The following is a 15991-nucleotide window of genomic DNA, read 5'->3' on the forward strand; positions in this document are numbered from 1 at the left end:
TTCACAGTAACAAGATTTTATTACACTTGCATGTAAGTAGATTGCCAGTCTATCACCAAGTAATTTTTAGGAATTTCTCTTAGATTTTTATATTATTATGTATAGAAAAGAGCTCAGTCTGTCAATGTTAAGGACTATGTTTTGATTTTTTTTTCACTTTAAGAAATGAAATATCAAAATCCAGAGAAACACAATATTTAATCTTTGTGTAAAAGGTAAATTGTTACACAGGAAGCCAGTTACTCTAAAATGAGTTAAGCATTCCTTTCTGCACCAAAATACAGTTTGGACACAAGATGATGTCTCTCCTTCATGCAATGTACTGTCTTGTATTTTCCCACACGCCTTATAGGAATAAGCATAATAATAAACAGATAAGCAGTAAGTTGAGTTATTCTAGCCTTGCCAACATTATTTCTCATTGTGCAAATAAGGAATACATGCACACGCAACTGCTTCCTGTGAGACCAACATGTACAGGAGCACCATTACTGTTTGTTCTCCCATGTTCCTCAGAAATGCAGCTGAAGCAGCAGCCAGCCCACAAACATACATGTTTAGGACTACTGCTATGTTTTAAAATGGAGTATTGTATTTTTTTAAAAATTGAGCTCAAATGGAAATTTGAAACAAAGTTAAGGTGAACAAGTAATTTTTTTTCTATCTAGGTTCTAAATAAAAATAAAATTGTGGAAAGAAGTATCAGGAGGTGGCCTTGCTGTTCCTGTCAAAATCTTCTGCCATCACATATTTAAAAAGAAAAACTATTGAGGTCAAGGTCCTCACTGAAGTCTAGTTCTAGCTCTAATAAAGTGCCCAAACGGTTTCATACTAAAATAGGGCACCATATTTAAAATGTTATCATTCCTTTAAAGGAAACTATAAGACTCAAGAGAACTGGTGAGAAGAGTACAGAAATGCTGAAAGAAGACAATTTTTAGCCATAGTTTTACCTATAATATATCATAGTCTCATGGGCTCTTTGCAGTATGTCTGGCCTGTTGTGGCTACTGTTAGCTGTGGTTATGCACTTTAGACTGGATCTTGTGAAAAATTAAATGAAACATTTACTGTTTAACATTTAGCATTTAATTTTCTTTCTTGTGAATGTCTCTAGGTAGCATACAACATATTTCATTATGTGTAACTATTCAGTCTTTTTTTTCAATGGCTGTTCAAAGTTTCCTCTGAAGTCTACTTTTAGGTATTTTGTTATCTATGGTGATTGACTGATTGTTCTGCCACTAAGACATGTAACTGTTGGCACCAACAAAATTAAATTTAGAGTTCCACATCTTTCCCTAGATTTTTTGTGGTATGCATCAGAAACTTCTCTATCAATACTGCTTTCCTTCCTTAAGATATATATTCTTCCGTCAGGAATTTCTGGTCCATAATGTATCCTATTTGTGATCTAATACATTAAGGCTGTGCTTCAGATAGGGCTCTGCAGTTTTGTGATAAATTGGACAGTAAGAGAACACTGAAACTACTTTCTTCTGTGGCTTTGTGTAGCATGTGACCCAACCACTCTCAATGGAACTGCCTGTGCATGCTGATTTGACCCAAGACCAGTAAATAACTAGGTACCCACTTATAGGAAAGAATCAAGGAAAAGAGAAAACCAGAAAATGTGTGCTGTCGTTGCTCTAGTGTCTTGAAGCCTAAGCAGACAGAGTTTTACTGTCAGGCATTACTTCTGGAAAGCAAAGTAGCTCTAACCTCTGCACACATCTGCGCAGGTAATGAAGCTGATTTTATTGTGCTGGTTTTGCACAATACAAAAGTTATGTCTGCAAGCAGGTACATTTCAGTTTCACACATGGAATAGGGCTTAAACCAGTGATTTAATTATGTAATGTATTTGTTCAGTGCTCGCAAGCACTGTTAATTTTTCTACACAATGACTCAAAGTGATTAGACTTTGTCTCTACATTCCTCCTGCTCCTTCCCCCAAAAGGCCCAGTTGGAGATGCAATAACGTGGTATTTTGCATATAAAAATATAGAAATTTGTTATTTTTTGACAACTGTTATAAACAGATTTGCAGAAAATGTTTAATTCTGGTTTCCAGTATAAGACTAAAGGAAGAATGGAACTAGCTTGAACAAAAGCATCAAGAAACAAAACAATTCATACATTTGGTAGTAGCCCCTTCTCTTAAAATGCTGCATTTTATTCACAGCCATCCCTCAGTTCCCCCTCCTGGAAATTTCTCCTTGGAATGCACTTACTTGGAGATATCAGTAAGCCTTTGTGTCAAATGTATACAACCAACTGCTATGTTGGTTTTATTTTCTTTTAAAACACGAGTCATTTTAAAAAGGTCTGGAGTGAACAAAAGTGCATTATTCCCAATGGGCAGAATTCATGTGGAGGTCCAATGTGCAAAAAGGGCCACACTAAAACTTCACCAGCCTGTGACAAAACTCAGGTATCTTTTCTGGGAGAATCTTTGCTTCAAAATGGCCAAGTTTGTGTACAAGTTTTGTTTTCTGTTATTTTGATTCTAACTGTACAGTCTGTGAAGACAAAACAGGATTGTGTTTAGGAAATAGTTGGTTTTATCAGTCACTTCTCCTAATATAAATAACCAACCCACAAGGCTCCAGATATTGATTTATTACTTAGATTAGAAATGCTATGATTATGCCATCCTGATTTGCTGATACGGGGAATGAGGTGAGAAGCTCTTTACTCTTTCCAAGCTTGCACTGAATCCTGGATGGAAAACAGACCTTCTAGGCCTTGACTTCAGCCTCTCCTCAAGATCCCTTTCTCTTCTTTTGACCTCTGTGATAAGGCTGAAAATCAGCATCAGTACAGAGTGACTTCACTGTCTGGGAAGTGCTGTTACACTCATCACATCCCACAGAGATCTTTGGTGAGTGTTTCTTACTGGAAAGATACAAGGGATTTGCAACATTAGAGACAATGAAAATCCTTTCAGTCAGTTTTGGTTTTGAGGATACTGTGACATTTTGTTATATAAAGATCATTTTGATTTTGTTTAAAAATCCCTTAAAAGTTTGCAGGCATTTTACAAATCTTGTAGTGAATGTCAGCTTCCTGACCATAGGCTACCTTGTCTTATCTTCCTGATTTAAAGCCTTTAGAAGTACCACACACCCTCAGTTAATCTTTATAAATAAAACTGTTGACCACAGCTTTATTTATAAAGAGCAAGTAAATTCATTTCTGCTTTGATTTCAAAACAGAATCTTTGGCATCTTTTGAAGAACCAAACAAAAGAGCATTTTCACATCAGTAAATCCTATGAAAATTTGCATACCTGTAGCTGCAGGGAAGGTTTCCCATGGTGCTCTTTCTAAAGCCTCCACAGAACAAGGTGTATTTGACTTTTCACCCTGTTTGTAGTAAGTATAATTTTAGGACTCATTATTCTAATGATAACCTGACATGTTATATTTTTTCCTTAATTGTAATTAACCAAAGTTTGTCTTCAATTATTAGATGATCATCCTTCTAAAGTAAAGTAATTTGTTGAGCATGCCCAATAACACCACTGAAGCCTGGATGTCAGTCAGTGATGGCTGGTCTGGGGACATGAGTGGACAAACCCTGCAGGCACTGGGGTTCCCCACAGAGCTTCTTGCTGTGGCACACAGGCCAGCATGGTCAGGGCCAAGAAGAGGTTGATGAAGTTGGTCCCACGGCTTGGCGAGATCTCCAGCAGGGAGGGCATAAAGGGAGAAGAGAGGGAGGAGCTACACTCAGCAGAAGCACAACCTGAAGTACCTGAAATCCAGGTGGCAGCAAGGATATGAAGTCTGCAATAAAGAGATGGAAGCTCTGACTTCTTGGAGATACTGTGAACCTAGAAAATGTGAGACTTGTCAACCTAGAAGAGAGATGAGTAAGGTAGTAGTGCAAGGAATCTGTATTACAAATTTGTGAAACAAGGAGTGGCATGGAGAGAGATAAGAGAGAACGGTTAACTAATGCAAACATGAGGGGACATCATATGGAAATACCAGACAGAAGGCATGGAACATACAGAAGTGATTTCCAACCAGCACGAACATAGACTGTGGAACAATATCAAGCTGTAGATGCTGGAAGCTTATGGGACTAAGAAAGCAATTGGATTTCTTTTCCACTGTCTACCAAGAGCAGAAACAGGCTACTTCTAGCTAAAGGTCTCGAAGTTGCACAAGTCCTCATCTTCCCAGGAGATGGCCAGTGTTGAGAACAGCGTTGTGTTCTACCTCAGGCATTGCTCTCAACCACTGTGGCCATTCCAGTGCTTTAGCTGGCTTAGGCACAGGACATGCTTCCTTACCAACCAGCAGGATACATCAAGGTAAATCTACACTCAGTTCAAAACCTAAGATGATAAGAAGTACAAAATAGCTGGAACAAATGAAAAGTAGATTTTCTTGCCTATTTACTGTTTATGGCAAAGATTTTAAAAAGAGGCTGTGTCAGTGTTGTAGTTAGAAAAAAAAAATTTTCGGCAAGTCAGTTTGCCGAACCTTTTCTAACTATTTAGAGCAGTTAAATCAAAAAAGTAATCTGTACGAAACAGATACGTGTATCTGGGCATCTCGTGCAATCCAGGTTCTTTTATTAGTGATGATGTGACATTAAGAATGTCAGGAAAATTAATCCACAAACACCAGAAGTTTATGTCCAAAAAGGAAACAGAGGAATCCTTTTACTTTATTTAAATAAAGGGAGAGGCCATGGGGCATTCCTCTGGGGTCTCTCGGTTTTTGGAGGACACAGTCTCCTTTTTATCCTATTTCCCAGCTGCATGTCCCTTCTCTCTTTCTCCATTGGCTGAGGTACCTGAGAGGTACAGACTTCCTGGAATGCCTGATACCTAAGACTCTAATGCATAATCCTACCTCTTAATTTTTAATTCTTATGGAATTTATGGTCTTTCCTGATTGTTTCTTTCATCTTTCAATATCCAGTTTCATTTATCAGCAAACCTGATAAATCAGTTTGTCTGTAAAGGCAAATATCTTTTTTCCATTCATTAATCAGTGGAATCCTTCCATTTTTTCTTTTATCTCTCAGCGCTAGTTTTGTCTATCAGCAGACCCACAGCTTGTTTGTAATGACAAATCCGTCATTCCTCTCAAGAAAAACAATAGGGTTTGAAACAAAATAGAACCAAGTCACAGTATAACAGACTGCCCCAAGTGTCATATAGTCCAAACAGAGTAAATCCCACAAAGTGATTTGGCTCAGCCTCTATCCAAGGAAGTGATGTGCTTTTTTGCTTCTCTGAGAATTATTAACTATAACATCCACATTGCATGTGCAGTTGTTGCCAGAACATTTTAGCCACCAGCAAGGTGTTGACTTTTATGGAAGCAAACTTGTTACCTAATATAGCAATGGCTATATTGGTTTTTGTTTTTTCACTCTTTCCCACTCCATATGGGGCAGGGGAGGATCCTGCTGGAATTCTGCTCTGCACAGATGAAGCATGGAATGTTTCCTCTTCCGTTACAGACTATTAAGAAGCGGCATCTAGAAGTAAGTTGTTTTGTACCAGTTCTCTTCTGAAGAAGCTTCAGACTCCAAAAAGGTTAAAACCATCTGGCAAACTCTTGCCTGAATCATATGGGTATTCGTAGCCTCTGGCTTTTTTAACTGCCCTGTGAGTAATCCCAGTCGCTCTAGTCAGCACTGCAGCTGAAACCTGTTTCTTGTATTCTGAATAAAGACCAAAGGGGACTCCGACGGGACCTGGTGGTCTCCAGACAGGGAGGAGGCAAAACTGGATTACAAACCTCTGAGCTGTCTGTTCCAGCCTGAAAGATCCGGACTGGCGGTCTTGTGGCTTCCAGCTGGAGCCTGCCCGAGAGGCTGTGCCCGGGGGTCGGGGCTGGGGTACTGGACTGCCTTTTCCCGTGTGCCCGTAGGTCGGCCTGCTCCGCGGCCTGTTCATAAGCCTCAGTGGAACTGTAAAAACCCTCGCAAAAAGGCCTCTCTAAACGAGCTCTGCCCGAAGCCTGGGGTCCCGTGAGGGCTGCCCTCACGAGCCTGCGAACCCCGGAGTCACCTGGGCATGCGGCGGTGGCACTAATCGAGGCCCCAGGCTCGGGTCCGCGGCCACTCCCGCTACCTCCCCGGCGCGTCATGGTGGCGGAGGGAGGGAGGGAGGATGGAGCAGCCCTGGTGGCGGCGGCGCGAGGCTCGCTCCACCCCCGCACCCTCAGCCATTTTAGCAGCCGGTACCGCCGCCGGTAGGGCTGTGATCTCCACCGGCAGCGCCGGGGCTGGGCACGGTGAGTGCAGGCTCAGCGCGGGGGAACGGCTGGTGAAGGGACAGGATGAGAAAGCTGTAATGGAGTGGGGTGAGATAGGATGGGGCAGTGCTAGTCCCGCCCTTGCTGCCCGTCGGCAACATCTGGGGAGGGTCGCCCCCCGCACGAACAGGGGATGCGGGGCTGGCGCTGCCCCTGACGCGGGGGCCCGCGGGGGCTCCCGCCGGGGCGGAGGCGGCCGGGTCAGCTGGGGAAGGGCGAGGGTTACGCGGGATCAGGTCCATCCCCACAGCCGTGGCTCGGGGGGGCCGCGCCGAGAGGATGCGCCGGAGCCTGGCGTTCCGGTACGGGCGGGCTGGAGCTGCCTCGGCCGCTGCCTGGAATAGGTGGCGGCGCGGAAAGGCCTCCTGGAAGTGCCGACGGTGGCAGGGGGAAGGGGTCGGGCGAGCGGCGAGAAGCACCGGGCCCCGCCCTGGGCCGGGGCTCCGCTCTGGGGTTTCTCCGTAGCTCAAAGGCAGCGCCGCCGCCTCTCGCCGTTCCCCGTCCCGCCCGGAGCCCGCGGGGGTGAGCGCGGTCACTCCCGGACCCGCCGCCCGCCACTTTCCCGCAACGCGCCGGGTGGGACCTCATCCCCGGACGCTCCCTGGGTCAGCCCGGGGCCTTTGCCGGTTCTTCGGCGGCGCTCTGGCCTCCCCTGGAGCCCCCCGGCCCTTGAAGCCCCCTGCCTGGATGCAGGGGAGGAGGCTGAGCTGGGGAGATGGGCTGATGCTGATCAGGAGAGGTGATTCACTGCTCAGCGCATGCTTCTCTGCTCCACGTCACAAAACCACCTGTTAAAGGAAAGAAACTGGCTGAATATTTTTGTTGTCCTGTTCCTCTGTGATAAATTTTGCTTTCTGGTGTTCTAGAACATTCCCTTTGTGGATTTCTGAAGCTTATTTGAAAAGAAGTGCATGTGCACTGCCTGACTCCCTTGCCCTGGCTGCACAGACCTCTCCTGATCCAGTGCTGCTGTTTGCCCAGTCCCTTAATGAAATAATTGTAGTATATACCTTTATAGCATATAACATTTGGGAAAAAAATTAAATGTGAGGCATTTATGTTAGGAAAAAAAGGAGTGATAGGACAAAATATTTCAGTGAAGATGTTCAGTAAATACAGAGGTTACAGAGAGCTTTGGTGTCAAGGAATGTTTTATAGAAGGTAAATGGACAGTTGAAGTCCCTTATGGTGGTAAAAGATGATTGTCAGGGTAAAGATAATGTTGGTCCTTGCTTGGTTACTCTTTGCATCTTGGATTGTTGCATAAAAATAAGAATATTATGTATGTTGTCATTTACTATTATAGACAAATTCACAGTTGTAGCCTTGCCAATTTCAAGTGCAAAAATGAGCAAAGAAAGCTACAGATGGACCTTGGAAACATATAATGTTTTTTCTTCAATTTCTGCTTTTCGAATCTTTGGAATTTGTCATCTCAGACTAACTGCAGTGATTAAAGACATGGATTTTCTTTTTCCCTAAGATATGTTTAAGATTTTAATGTCTCCAGTCCTTACACCAAATTAAAAGAAAGGTAGCAAAGTTCCACAGTCTCTTGACAGGATGTTTGGTTTTGTGTTTTATTTCTTCTGCTCTTTGTGCATGGATACAAAGTTTGTATTTTAATACAATTCTACAGAAGTCTTAAATTTTTCCACATAAAAGTTATTTTGGAAACTAATGCATTTTTAACATAGCTCTCATTTTTTTGTATTTATCAGTTCTTCCATCGTTGTCTTAAATTACAGAATTGTATAAACTTGAAACAGACAATCTCCCCCGGGACCCTCCTATGGTGGATGGTTTCAGGAGGTGTTCATTATTTAGGTGTTTGCATCTCATGCACACTTAGCTCATGTGTTACCTTTAATGCCCTCTGGAACATGCACTGCCAGTGATGGTGCTGCCCATTTACTGCTCATTGAATAATTCAACAGCAGCAGCTATAAACTTTCAGCATAATAAATTAGCAGAGTTCAGCAGGTCACACCTTCTCCTAATGCAAGGGTGATGCTTCAGTCCTTTTATAAAACCAGAGAAACCACTTCTGAACTAACTACTAAGGCAAGGCTTTGCATGCAGATATATGCCAGGTGATGTTATGATATAAAACTAGTAAAATAGGCACAGCCTATTACACTGTTGTAAATTAAGTTAGTACTCAGATAACAAACAGTAGCCTGAGACAAGTAAACATGCAAAATATATTGAAGTTAATGATAAATAGAGTTAGGTAGTTAGTATGACAAATTAATGAGTGCTCTTTTATAAGAAACCCCTTCTGAGTAAGGCGTTGCTTAAATTAAAAAAGAGCTGGAGTTAATCATAACAGGAATTTCATTGTATACTCAAGCGTGTGGTCACTGTGCTTCAGGTCATTTATATTCTCAGAAGAGAATGAAGTTGAATAGAAGGAGGAAAGCAATTTCCTGAGAAACAGAATTTACAGTTTTTTTCTGTTTATTCCTAGATTAGTTTGTTATTTAGATGGTACAACATCTTCAACCTTTTTTTGGAAGGCCTATCTCAAAAGCTGTCCGCACTGTTTAATTTTACTACCTTCTGGAGTAGCTGCAGAGTGACTGCCTTGGTGTTCATCTTTGTTCCAAAGTCTCCTCCTCTCCTCCCTGTAACTGGGATTGCTGCCCTTCGCATTTCCATTTGGAATAAACTAGCTGTATGGAAGGGAAGGCTTAAGAAAGTTTTTCTCCTCTGTTGGTAGAGCTGTGTTTACAGTGGATAGGGATTATTAGTACTTTGCTGTTGTTTCATTGTTTTTTTGGTTGGGGGAGAGGGAGTGAAGTTAGGATTGCTTGTAATCTGTTGATGCATCTTGAGCTGTCTCTTTCTTCAAAACGTTGAGCTCTGTAGGTAGGCACGTACAAATGAAGAGTTCAGCACTGGTTATTCCTTCTGTGGCCACTCACTAAGGGTAACTAACCTGTGTTGTGCTGAAAGTAAGGCACACTGAAGGGGTGTGACAGGTTTCTTCTGTGACCTGTGGTGCCCGTGGATGGGCAGCCTAGCAGCATCAAGGCCCTCTCTCAGACTGCTTTGTGGAATGGGTGGTGCATGGGGAGGATCTTGCCTTCATCCTGGACACGCTGGAGCTGTGAGCTAGTTTTGCTTGTTTTATATAGACATGAGCTAAAAGACACTGTTTGGAAAAAGGTTTGGACAGTGGCCAGCATTGCCTAGGAACTGTGGTTTCAGTTTCCTTCTCTGCAGAAAGTACCTAGTGTGATCTGCATTAGGATCAACAAAAATGGTTGGGCCGAACATAAATAAACTACAGCAGCTCTGCTTTCCCTGCCCTACTTCTTATCAGGGTTATCAGTTCCTACCTAGCACTGCAAATGAAGTGCACTTATAATCAAGATACAGCTTCGATTGGGTGCTAGGTATTCATAACATTATTTACCTGACCAAGTGTGTGAGACAGAGGTTAGGAATGAGCAGTGGGGGTGGAAATTCTTCATGCTGCTGTTTCCCTAAACAGGGAGACTGTCTCTTCTTCTGATTACTGTGCTGCTGCTGACCTGTGCTCCCACAGCCTAGAGTAGCTTCTGAGTCAGGACTGACCTGGGGCTGGCATCTTTTTTACTGTGAGGATGGTGAGATACTAGCATAGGTTGCCCAGGAGGGCTGTGGGTGCCCCAACCCTGGCAACGTCCAAAGCCAGGTTTGGATAAGGCCTTGAGCCTGCAGAGCTTTGTTACAAGGAATGTGAGTGCAAGGCCTGATGGTACAATTGTCTGGAGACTTATTTAAGATGATCCTAAATATAGCAGAAAATTCAAAGGCATGTTAAACAATTTTTTAGTAACAAAATAAACAGCACAGGCAGTGTTGGGAAATGGAGGAACAGAGCAAGCAAGGAACGATGACTGTGGGCATGGGACTGGAAGCAGTGTGGGAAGTGTTTTCCTTCAGCCAGCATGTTGCCAGATTGTCAGTTTGTACAGTGGATTATTTTTAAAGTTTGAGTGCATGAGTTGGTTAGGATGGATATGAGGTCAGAGCAAATGCTGCTGCTTCAAAAGGTCAGTGTGTAGTTTATTTTCTTTACGTTTGGATTAATAGCCATGTAATGTAAAGGATGTGAAGAATTGTTTTCCTTTTCTTTTTGCTTTAGACAGAGCTAAGCACTTAGACTTGCCCCTGAAATCAAAGGGTACTTTTCACCTCAGTAAAATGGTTTTAAGGAATCCTAGATAACGAGAAATTCTTTTCTTTAAAAAAAATTTTGCATGGGTTTTATAGTACAGTTAATTCTAAATCAATGGCTATTGTATGTCTCTGTGTTCACCAGGCTTCAAGATGAGATATCTTTATCTCCAAGTGTCCTGGTTTAGAACAAATCTGGGAGAGAACCTCCAAATGGGGTCTCTCCAGAGAACAAATTCAAATGGCCCCTCCCCCAGCTGCTTCAGGAAAAGATTTCCGTGGAGAAAAGTGGGAAAAAATTGTTAATTTAACAGAATTTGAATAATATTAAACAATCAAACCTCTCGCTATTCAATGAGATGGCGATTCCAGAAAAAAAAGTCCTTTTCATGGGATGTAGCTTGTCTCACTCAGGTTCTTATCAGTCCCTCCGGCACTGGAAAGTGCAAAGGCCCAGGCCCTGGTGTGGCACAGGCGTGAGCACCTGGGGTTTGTCTGGGTTTTCAGTCCAGAGCAGGTTTGAACAGATCCAAAGAAAAGGGAAAAAAGCAGTCTGGGGAACTTCTCTGCCTCAGCTAGCTAAAAACTAACTAAAAGCAAAGGAGAGGTCTGCCCCACTGTCAGTGCTGCAGACAACACAGTCCAGGAGCAGGATGCGGAGGAGTGAGTGCTCTTTCTCAACACAAACTGCGTGTGTCTTCTTCCCCCACTTCAGTCTCAGAGCCAGTCTTAAATGTGCAGAACTTAATATGTAACATAAACCAGGCAATTGGGGATACAAGCATCATAAAGCCACCCCAGGACACCAAGGCAGAGGTAAAGTGATCCACCAAGTATCACAGAATTAAGAGTCTCGGATTTAAAGTGATCCAAGGTGGATCCTTAGTTATCACTTTAAGTCCGAGACTCTTATATCTGTTATACTTGAATACTGCTGTTGTTCAGCGAAGACAAAATCTAATGTACTAGGATTTCCTTCAATATATATTGATGTGACTGTTGATTCCCTGTAGCACATTACTGCTTCATCAGTAGAGCATCTTTTTTTAAAAGCATACTTGTGACTTTCCTTTTAGGTTAACAGATTTATATTTCTTTTAAAGCTCTTATTATAAACTCATTGGTCTGGCAATGGCAGCTGTTAAATGTCAAAACTTCGTGCAGAAGATCTGTATGCATATGTTTTACTTCAGGCTGTAATGATGCTGCAGCTCATTGCATGATTTTTGCTCATCACTTTTGTTAGATTAGAGGGAAAATGCTCTTATTTCCATACCCTGATATTTTATAGCAGAGGTGTATAATGGCAGTTAGAATATTAATATATGTATCAATTTAAAAAATAATCTAGGTATGCTTGAAAGACTGTGAAATTAGAAACAAGTTAACATTGCAAGGACAGACTTAAAATAACACAGTACATCCCAGTACTTGTTCTCTTACAGCTTGTACTAATTAAGAGATGTTTAAGTTATCATTTTAATAACATTGAAGTGGAGTTCTGTTCTAACTCGCCTTACTACAGAAAATAAGATTGTAAGTGAGCAATACCAAGATAGTTTCAGAAATGCTTGGTTGAAGATGATTAAAAAAATATTTAAACTTATAATAATAAATGGATGCTTTATTTTTAAAATATCTGTTAATGACACATATACCCTACCCCCTTCCTTTGTTGTGGTATAAGCTTGGCCAACATGTAAAAGTTTTGACATAAGCTAATGGTTATGTTTGGCAAAAGTACTCTTAGATCTGTACAGCAGACCTGGTTTTTGTTTGAGGGTTTTTTTTAAGCTATTTTACAAGACAGTGCAACCCATTTTAAAAGGAAGGTAGTATTAGCACAGTGTATTCTGATCTTTGTTCCACTTGGCAATGCACTTTGCTCAACTGCGTAAATTTAAATTTAAATTGTGCTTAATAAGTGTGACATATTCTAGGAGACAGAGAAGTAGATTGAAGTAACATGAAAGGATGGCTGTTAGGATTTTGTGAGAGAGATGGGACCACTTAAAGACGTTTTAAAGCATGATTTATTATTTTTTTTCTACAGTCTCATGAAGGAGTAAGTATGTCTTCACCTTATTCACCAGATGTTCGTGGTCAGTGGTCACAAGACTACAGGTCACAAGGTCTTTTAAGGGTTATCTAGCCAATAAACTAATGTCACAAAAGAATGTTTTTACTTTCACACCAGTAACTAATTATTCTGTTTATACGTCTCTTCCGCAGTGCGAACTTTCTTAACCAATCATATAGTGATGCACAAAACTACTTGTTACACCTTAAACTTCTTATTACCTTTATAATTACTTCTGTATCTTAACTTTAAAACTGTAAAACTTCTTCCATTTGTCTTGGTAGCTAGAGTGGAGTAGCCTGTGAAATATCACTATTACAACTTAACCTAATGTCTTTCTACTTAAACTCAGATTCTTACTTATGATTCTAAGTCTGGAAGCTTTCTCCAAGGCCTCAAGTCAAATCCTCTGTCCATGTCTGTTTCTAAGCTTGCATTTGCAAGATTTTGAGAGCTTTCTGTGTCTGGAATTCCCACAGATGGCATTTTTTAAAATTGTTTTTGGCACATTATAAGCTACAAAAGGTGCACCCTGCACTACACCTTCACTGAGGTTTTCCTCTGTACATGCAGTGGCTCAATTTCAGTGGTTCAGTATCCAGTTTATACGGCTGCTTGTTTGGGTGTTTATGTGTAACTTTAGAGAAGTAGCTGGAGTTGCAGTAGTGCCTTTACTAAGGTTCCTACTGGCTGCTGCATGGCAGTCTGTGAGCTGTGGGTGCAAGACAGGGCTCTAGTGCTGTCAGCAGTGCCCACTACACACCCACATGTGGTTTGCTATTACTGGGGTTGGGGTTACTGGGGACTGAGAGCTTGAACACTTTAATTTCTGTGCTGAAATTTTTGATCTTTAAACATTGCAACTCCAAAGAAGTCAAGCATCACATGCTGCTGCTTATTGCATGAAATATTTCCTCCCATACCCAAATAGTTGTATTTTCAGCCCTGTCTATGCTCATCTTCGCACTGCTGTAATTTATACATCATTTGTATCCACCCACTCAGCTCATTGTCACAGTAGTCCCTAAAATAGCTGTGTAACTGCCCTTGGTAAGTGACCAGTAAACTTTTTTAAGGGCCTTAATTTCAGAAGTCCTGCTCACCGGAAAAAAAATTTGCATAGAGAGGAGCTGAATAAATTATAATATTTAATGTGTAATTATAATATTGAATGTGTAATACCACAAAAAGCATTTATATTTGGTATTTCCTAGTTCAGGTTCTAGGAAAAGAAATATGAAGCAAATAACTGATTTCTTCAGAGCACCTGTGTGCCCTAAGGCACTTCTTTCAAAGCTGCCAGGAAATCTTTGTCGCAGTAAGAAGAGTCTTAATACTTGTATTAGGTTTGCTTTTAACAGTCTCCTAGCGCAAATGAATTTTTACTATCCCTCAGTTGCACAGATATTTTTACAGACATATCAGCACAGCAGTGTTTCTATCTGATAGCTTTTCCTGTGATTGTTTTCCAACTTGTCCATGTCCTGCTGGGGCACCTAAATGCCCCTGTCTACAAATCATTGGACTCTATGCCCAGTGCAGGCAGCTCTCACCACGAGCCAGCTGTAGGCACTGGAGGAGCCTGGTTTCCTTCATTCCATCATCCCTCTGTTTCTCTACAGCACCCACTGGGCACACCAGTTGATTCCTGTGCTTGAGTTTTTTATAGGAGGTGCTCTTATAACATAAGAGCTATCCTTTGTGGTTCAGATTAAAATCTACTGATTAGCCTGAAAAAAAGTGAATCTCCTGCTGTTTTTTTAAAGACAGAGCTTAAGGTATGCTGTGTTTTTAGAGAGTGAGCAGCCAAGTTGCCCATTCTACATCGAGCTTACTCAGCTCAACAGCAAGCCTCCTATACCACAGTGTTTGATAAAATAAGAATTTTCTCAAAATAAATACATTTTTGTGTTCATATAGTGAATGCTTATCTGGCTACAGGTCTTGATTGGAAATGTTACAATTTACCAAACAGTTAATTATTTATTATGTCTGTTTCTGTGCACTAGGAGCCACTGTACGACTTGAACCAAAAAGTACACTAAGAATTATGTATTTAGATAAACAGTAGATTGTAAATAATGATTACTGTCAGTTTGTCACATACAGTGAAATACAAAGAGCACTCACTACTGTCAAGTTAGGCAGGTTCTTGTGGTGGTTTTTAGCAGTAGCTAAAAGTCACCAGAATACTTACTCATCTCTTGCTGTGAGATATGGATTAGGAGAAGGGTAAAACAGGCTTAAAACTTGAAAGTAATAAAGAAAGTTTATTAACAGAAGTACAAGAGTAAGAAACCAGAATAAAACTTCCAGAAACCTTTTCTCCCCCCCCACCCAACCTTTTTCCTTTCCCAACTGGTAACATAGAGACAAAACTTGGGTTCTTAAAGCAGTACCAACTATACAATAGTCCTTTTCATCAGTCTCTGTAGGGAGAGGAGTCTTCTGTCATTCCATGGAGAGTTCTCCACAAGAAAACAGTTTTCTCGTAGCTTTTCATTTCCATCCCTGGCAGCTGCCTGGAAAGAAAACCTCTGCTGTCAAGCTCTCTTCCCATTTTCACACCACTCAGAGGTGTGTTCATGGGCCATGAACTCCAGGGGTATTATTTTAAAGATGAGTTATTAAAAGGCAGAGGTTCTCTTTATCTGTTTCTATGATCATCTCTGGGAACAGAGGTTTTCTCCTTTTCTCGCTTGGGGCAAAGGGTATTCATCGACTCTCACTTCTCTCTCTCTGCTCAAGCATCTCATGGGATTACAGCTATTCCAGCATCTGCTCAACTTTATCAATGGATACCTTTGCTCAGATTTACAGTTTGAATAATTGATTCCCCCCAATACTCTTTCATGAAATAAAGGAGTTTTATCAGAACATTATTGTCCATCTTCATGGCTTTACTAAAAGAATATTTCAGCTTATTAAAGCATCTCCTCATTCTCCTTCATCTGGAGCTTGACTCTTTCTCGTACTGACCTTGATGTTTCATACTGTCTCTTTACATGTTGATTTCTCCCACTTGCCTCTTTCATGTAGAGAGAATTAAGTCTGCAGGTCTCATCTGTGTAGTGAAAAGGTTAAATTTGGCCCAAGCCGTGGCCAGGTACTCATGATGTCGGATTTCAGCTCTGAAGGCTGGTGGAAGGCAGCTGATGGTTTTCAACTGTTTTTTGGCCCCCTCTTTGTGGGCCATGGTGGGGGAGGTGAGATGTCAGCAGCCATGACCCAGCCCAGCCTAGGGCTGGGGGGGCCCTGGTGAAAGGCTTCAGCCACCCCGCTGGAATGGGACCTGGAAAGCTTCCTGGGAGGGGCCACAGCAGAGCCTGGCCCGGCCTGGGGCCGGGGAAGCCCCTCAGTCCCCATCCCGCACCTGGGAGCCACTGGAGTTTGGCCCAGCCTCTCCCCAGGCCACACAGGCCGCGGGGTGGAGCCGGGCCAGCCAAACCAGAACTCC

General features: G+C 41.9%; 2 protein-coding genes across 10 annotated transcripts in view; one reads left to right on the top strand and one right to left on the bottom strand.

Annotated features, from left to right (window-relative positions):
- LOC111928701 (uncharacterized) lies at positions 1-6119 on the bottom strand. 6 transcript variants are annotated; one of them, XR_015276461.1, is made up of 4 exons: positions 5769-6119; positions 3760-3862; positions 3293-3368; positions 1-2898 (listed from the first exon to the last, which is right to left on the bottom strand). XR_015276461.1 is itself a non-coding variant. In XM_023926120.2 (3 exons), exons 1-3 carry the CDS (start codon positions 6117-6119, stop codon positions 2834-2836), a joined length of 495 nt encoding a protein of 164 aa, XP_023781888.2. In that variant the 3' UTR covers positions 2012-2833. The 6 variants fall into 6 exon arrangements, 4 of the variants coding, with proteins under 4 accessions (XP_023781887.2, XP_086706776.1, XP_023781888.2 ...); XR_015276462.1 differs by lacking the exon at positions 3293-3368 and having other exon boundaries at positions 2012-2898; XM_023926120.2 differs by lacking the exon at positions 3293-3368 and having other exon boundaries at positions 2012-2898; positions 3760-3838.
- Positions 5778-15991, top strand: part of ACSL4 (acyl-CoA synthetase long chain family member 4) — a 43551-nt gene continuing 33337 nt past the window's right edge. The window contains exon 1 of one of the 4 annotated variants that reach the window (XM_023926115.2): positions 5778-6266. Coding sequence is in view for 1 of the 4 variants with exons in the window: in XM_023926116.2 (XP_023781884.2) it covers positions 6143-6266 (124 nt within the window). In the remaining 3 variants the exon portion in view is untranslated. The remainder of the gene's footprint in view (positions 6267-15991) is intronic. The other 3 variants (XM_023926116.2, XM_086850638.1, XM_086850642.1) reach the window with 3 other exon arrangements.

The sequence above is a fragment of the Cyanistes caeruleus genome, chromosome 14 (genome assembly GCF_971803275.1).
Source record: "Cyanistes caeruleus chromosome 14, bCyaCae1.hap1.1, whole genome shotgun sequence".
Taxonomy (NCBI): domain Eukaryota; kingdom Metazoa; phylum Chordata; class Aves; order Passeriformes; family Paridae; genus Cyanistes; species Cyanistes caeruleus.

Coding starts and splice junctions, on each gene's coding strand:
- LOC111928701 (XM_023926119.2), bottom strand. CDS start 6,119: ATGACGCGCCGGGGAGGTAGCGGGAGTGGCCGCGGACCCGAGCCTGGG. Junction 3,839..5,768: donor CTGGAACAGACAGCTCAGAG/GTTTGTAATCCA, acceptor CACATTTTCTAG/GTTCACAGTATCTCCAAGAA.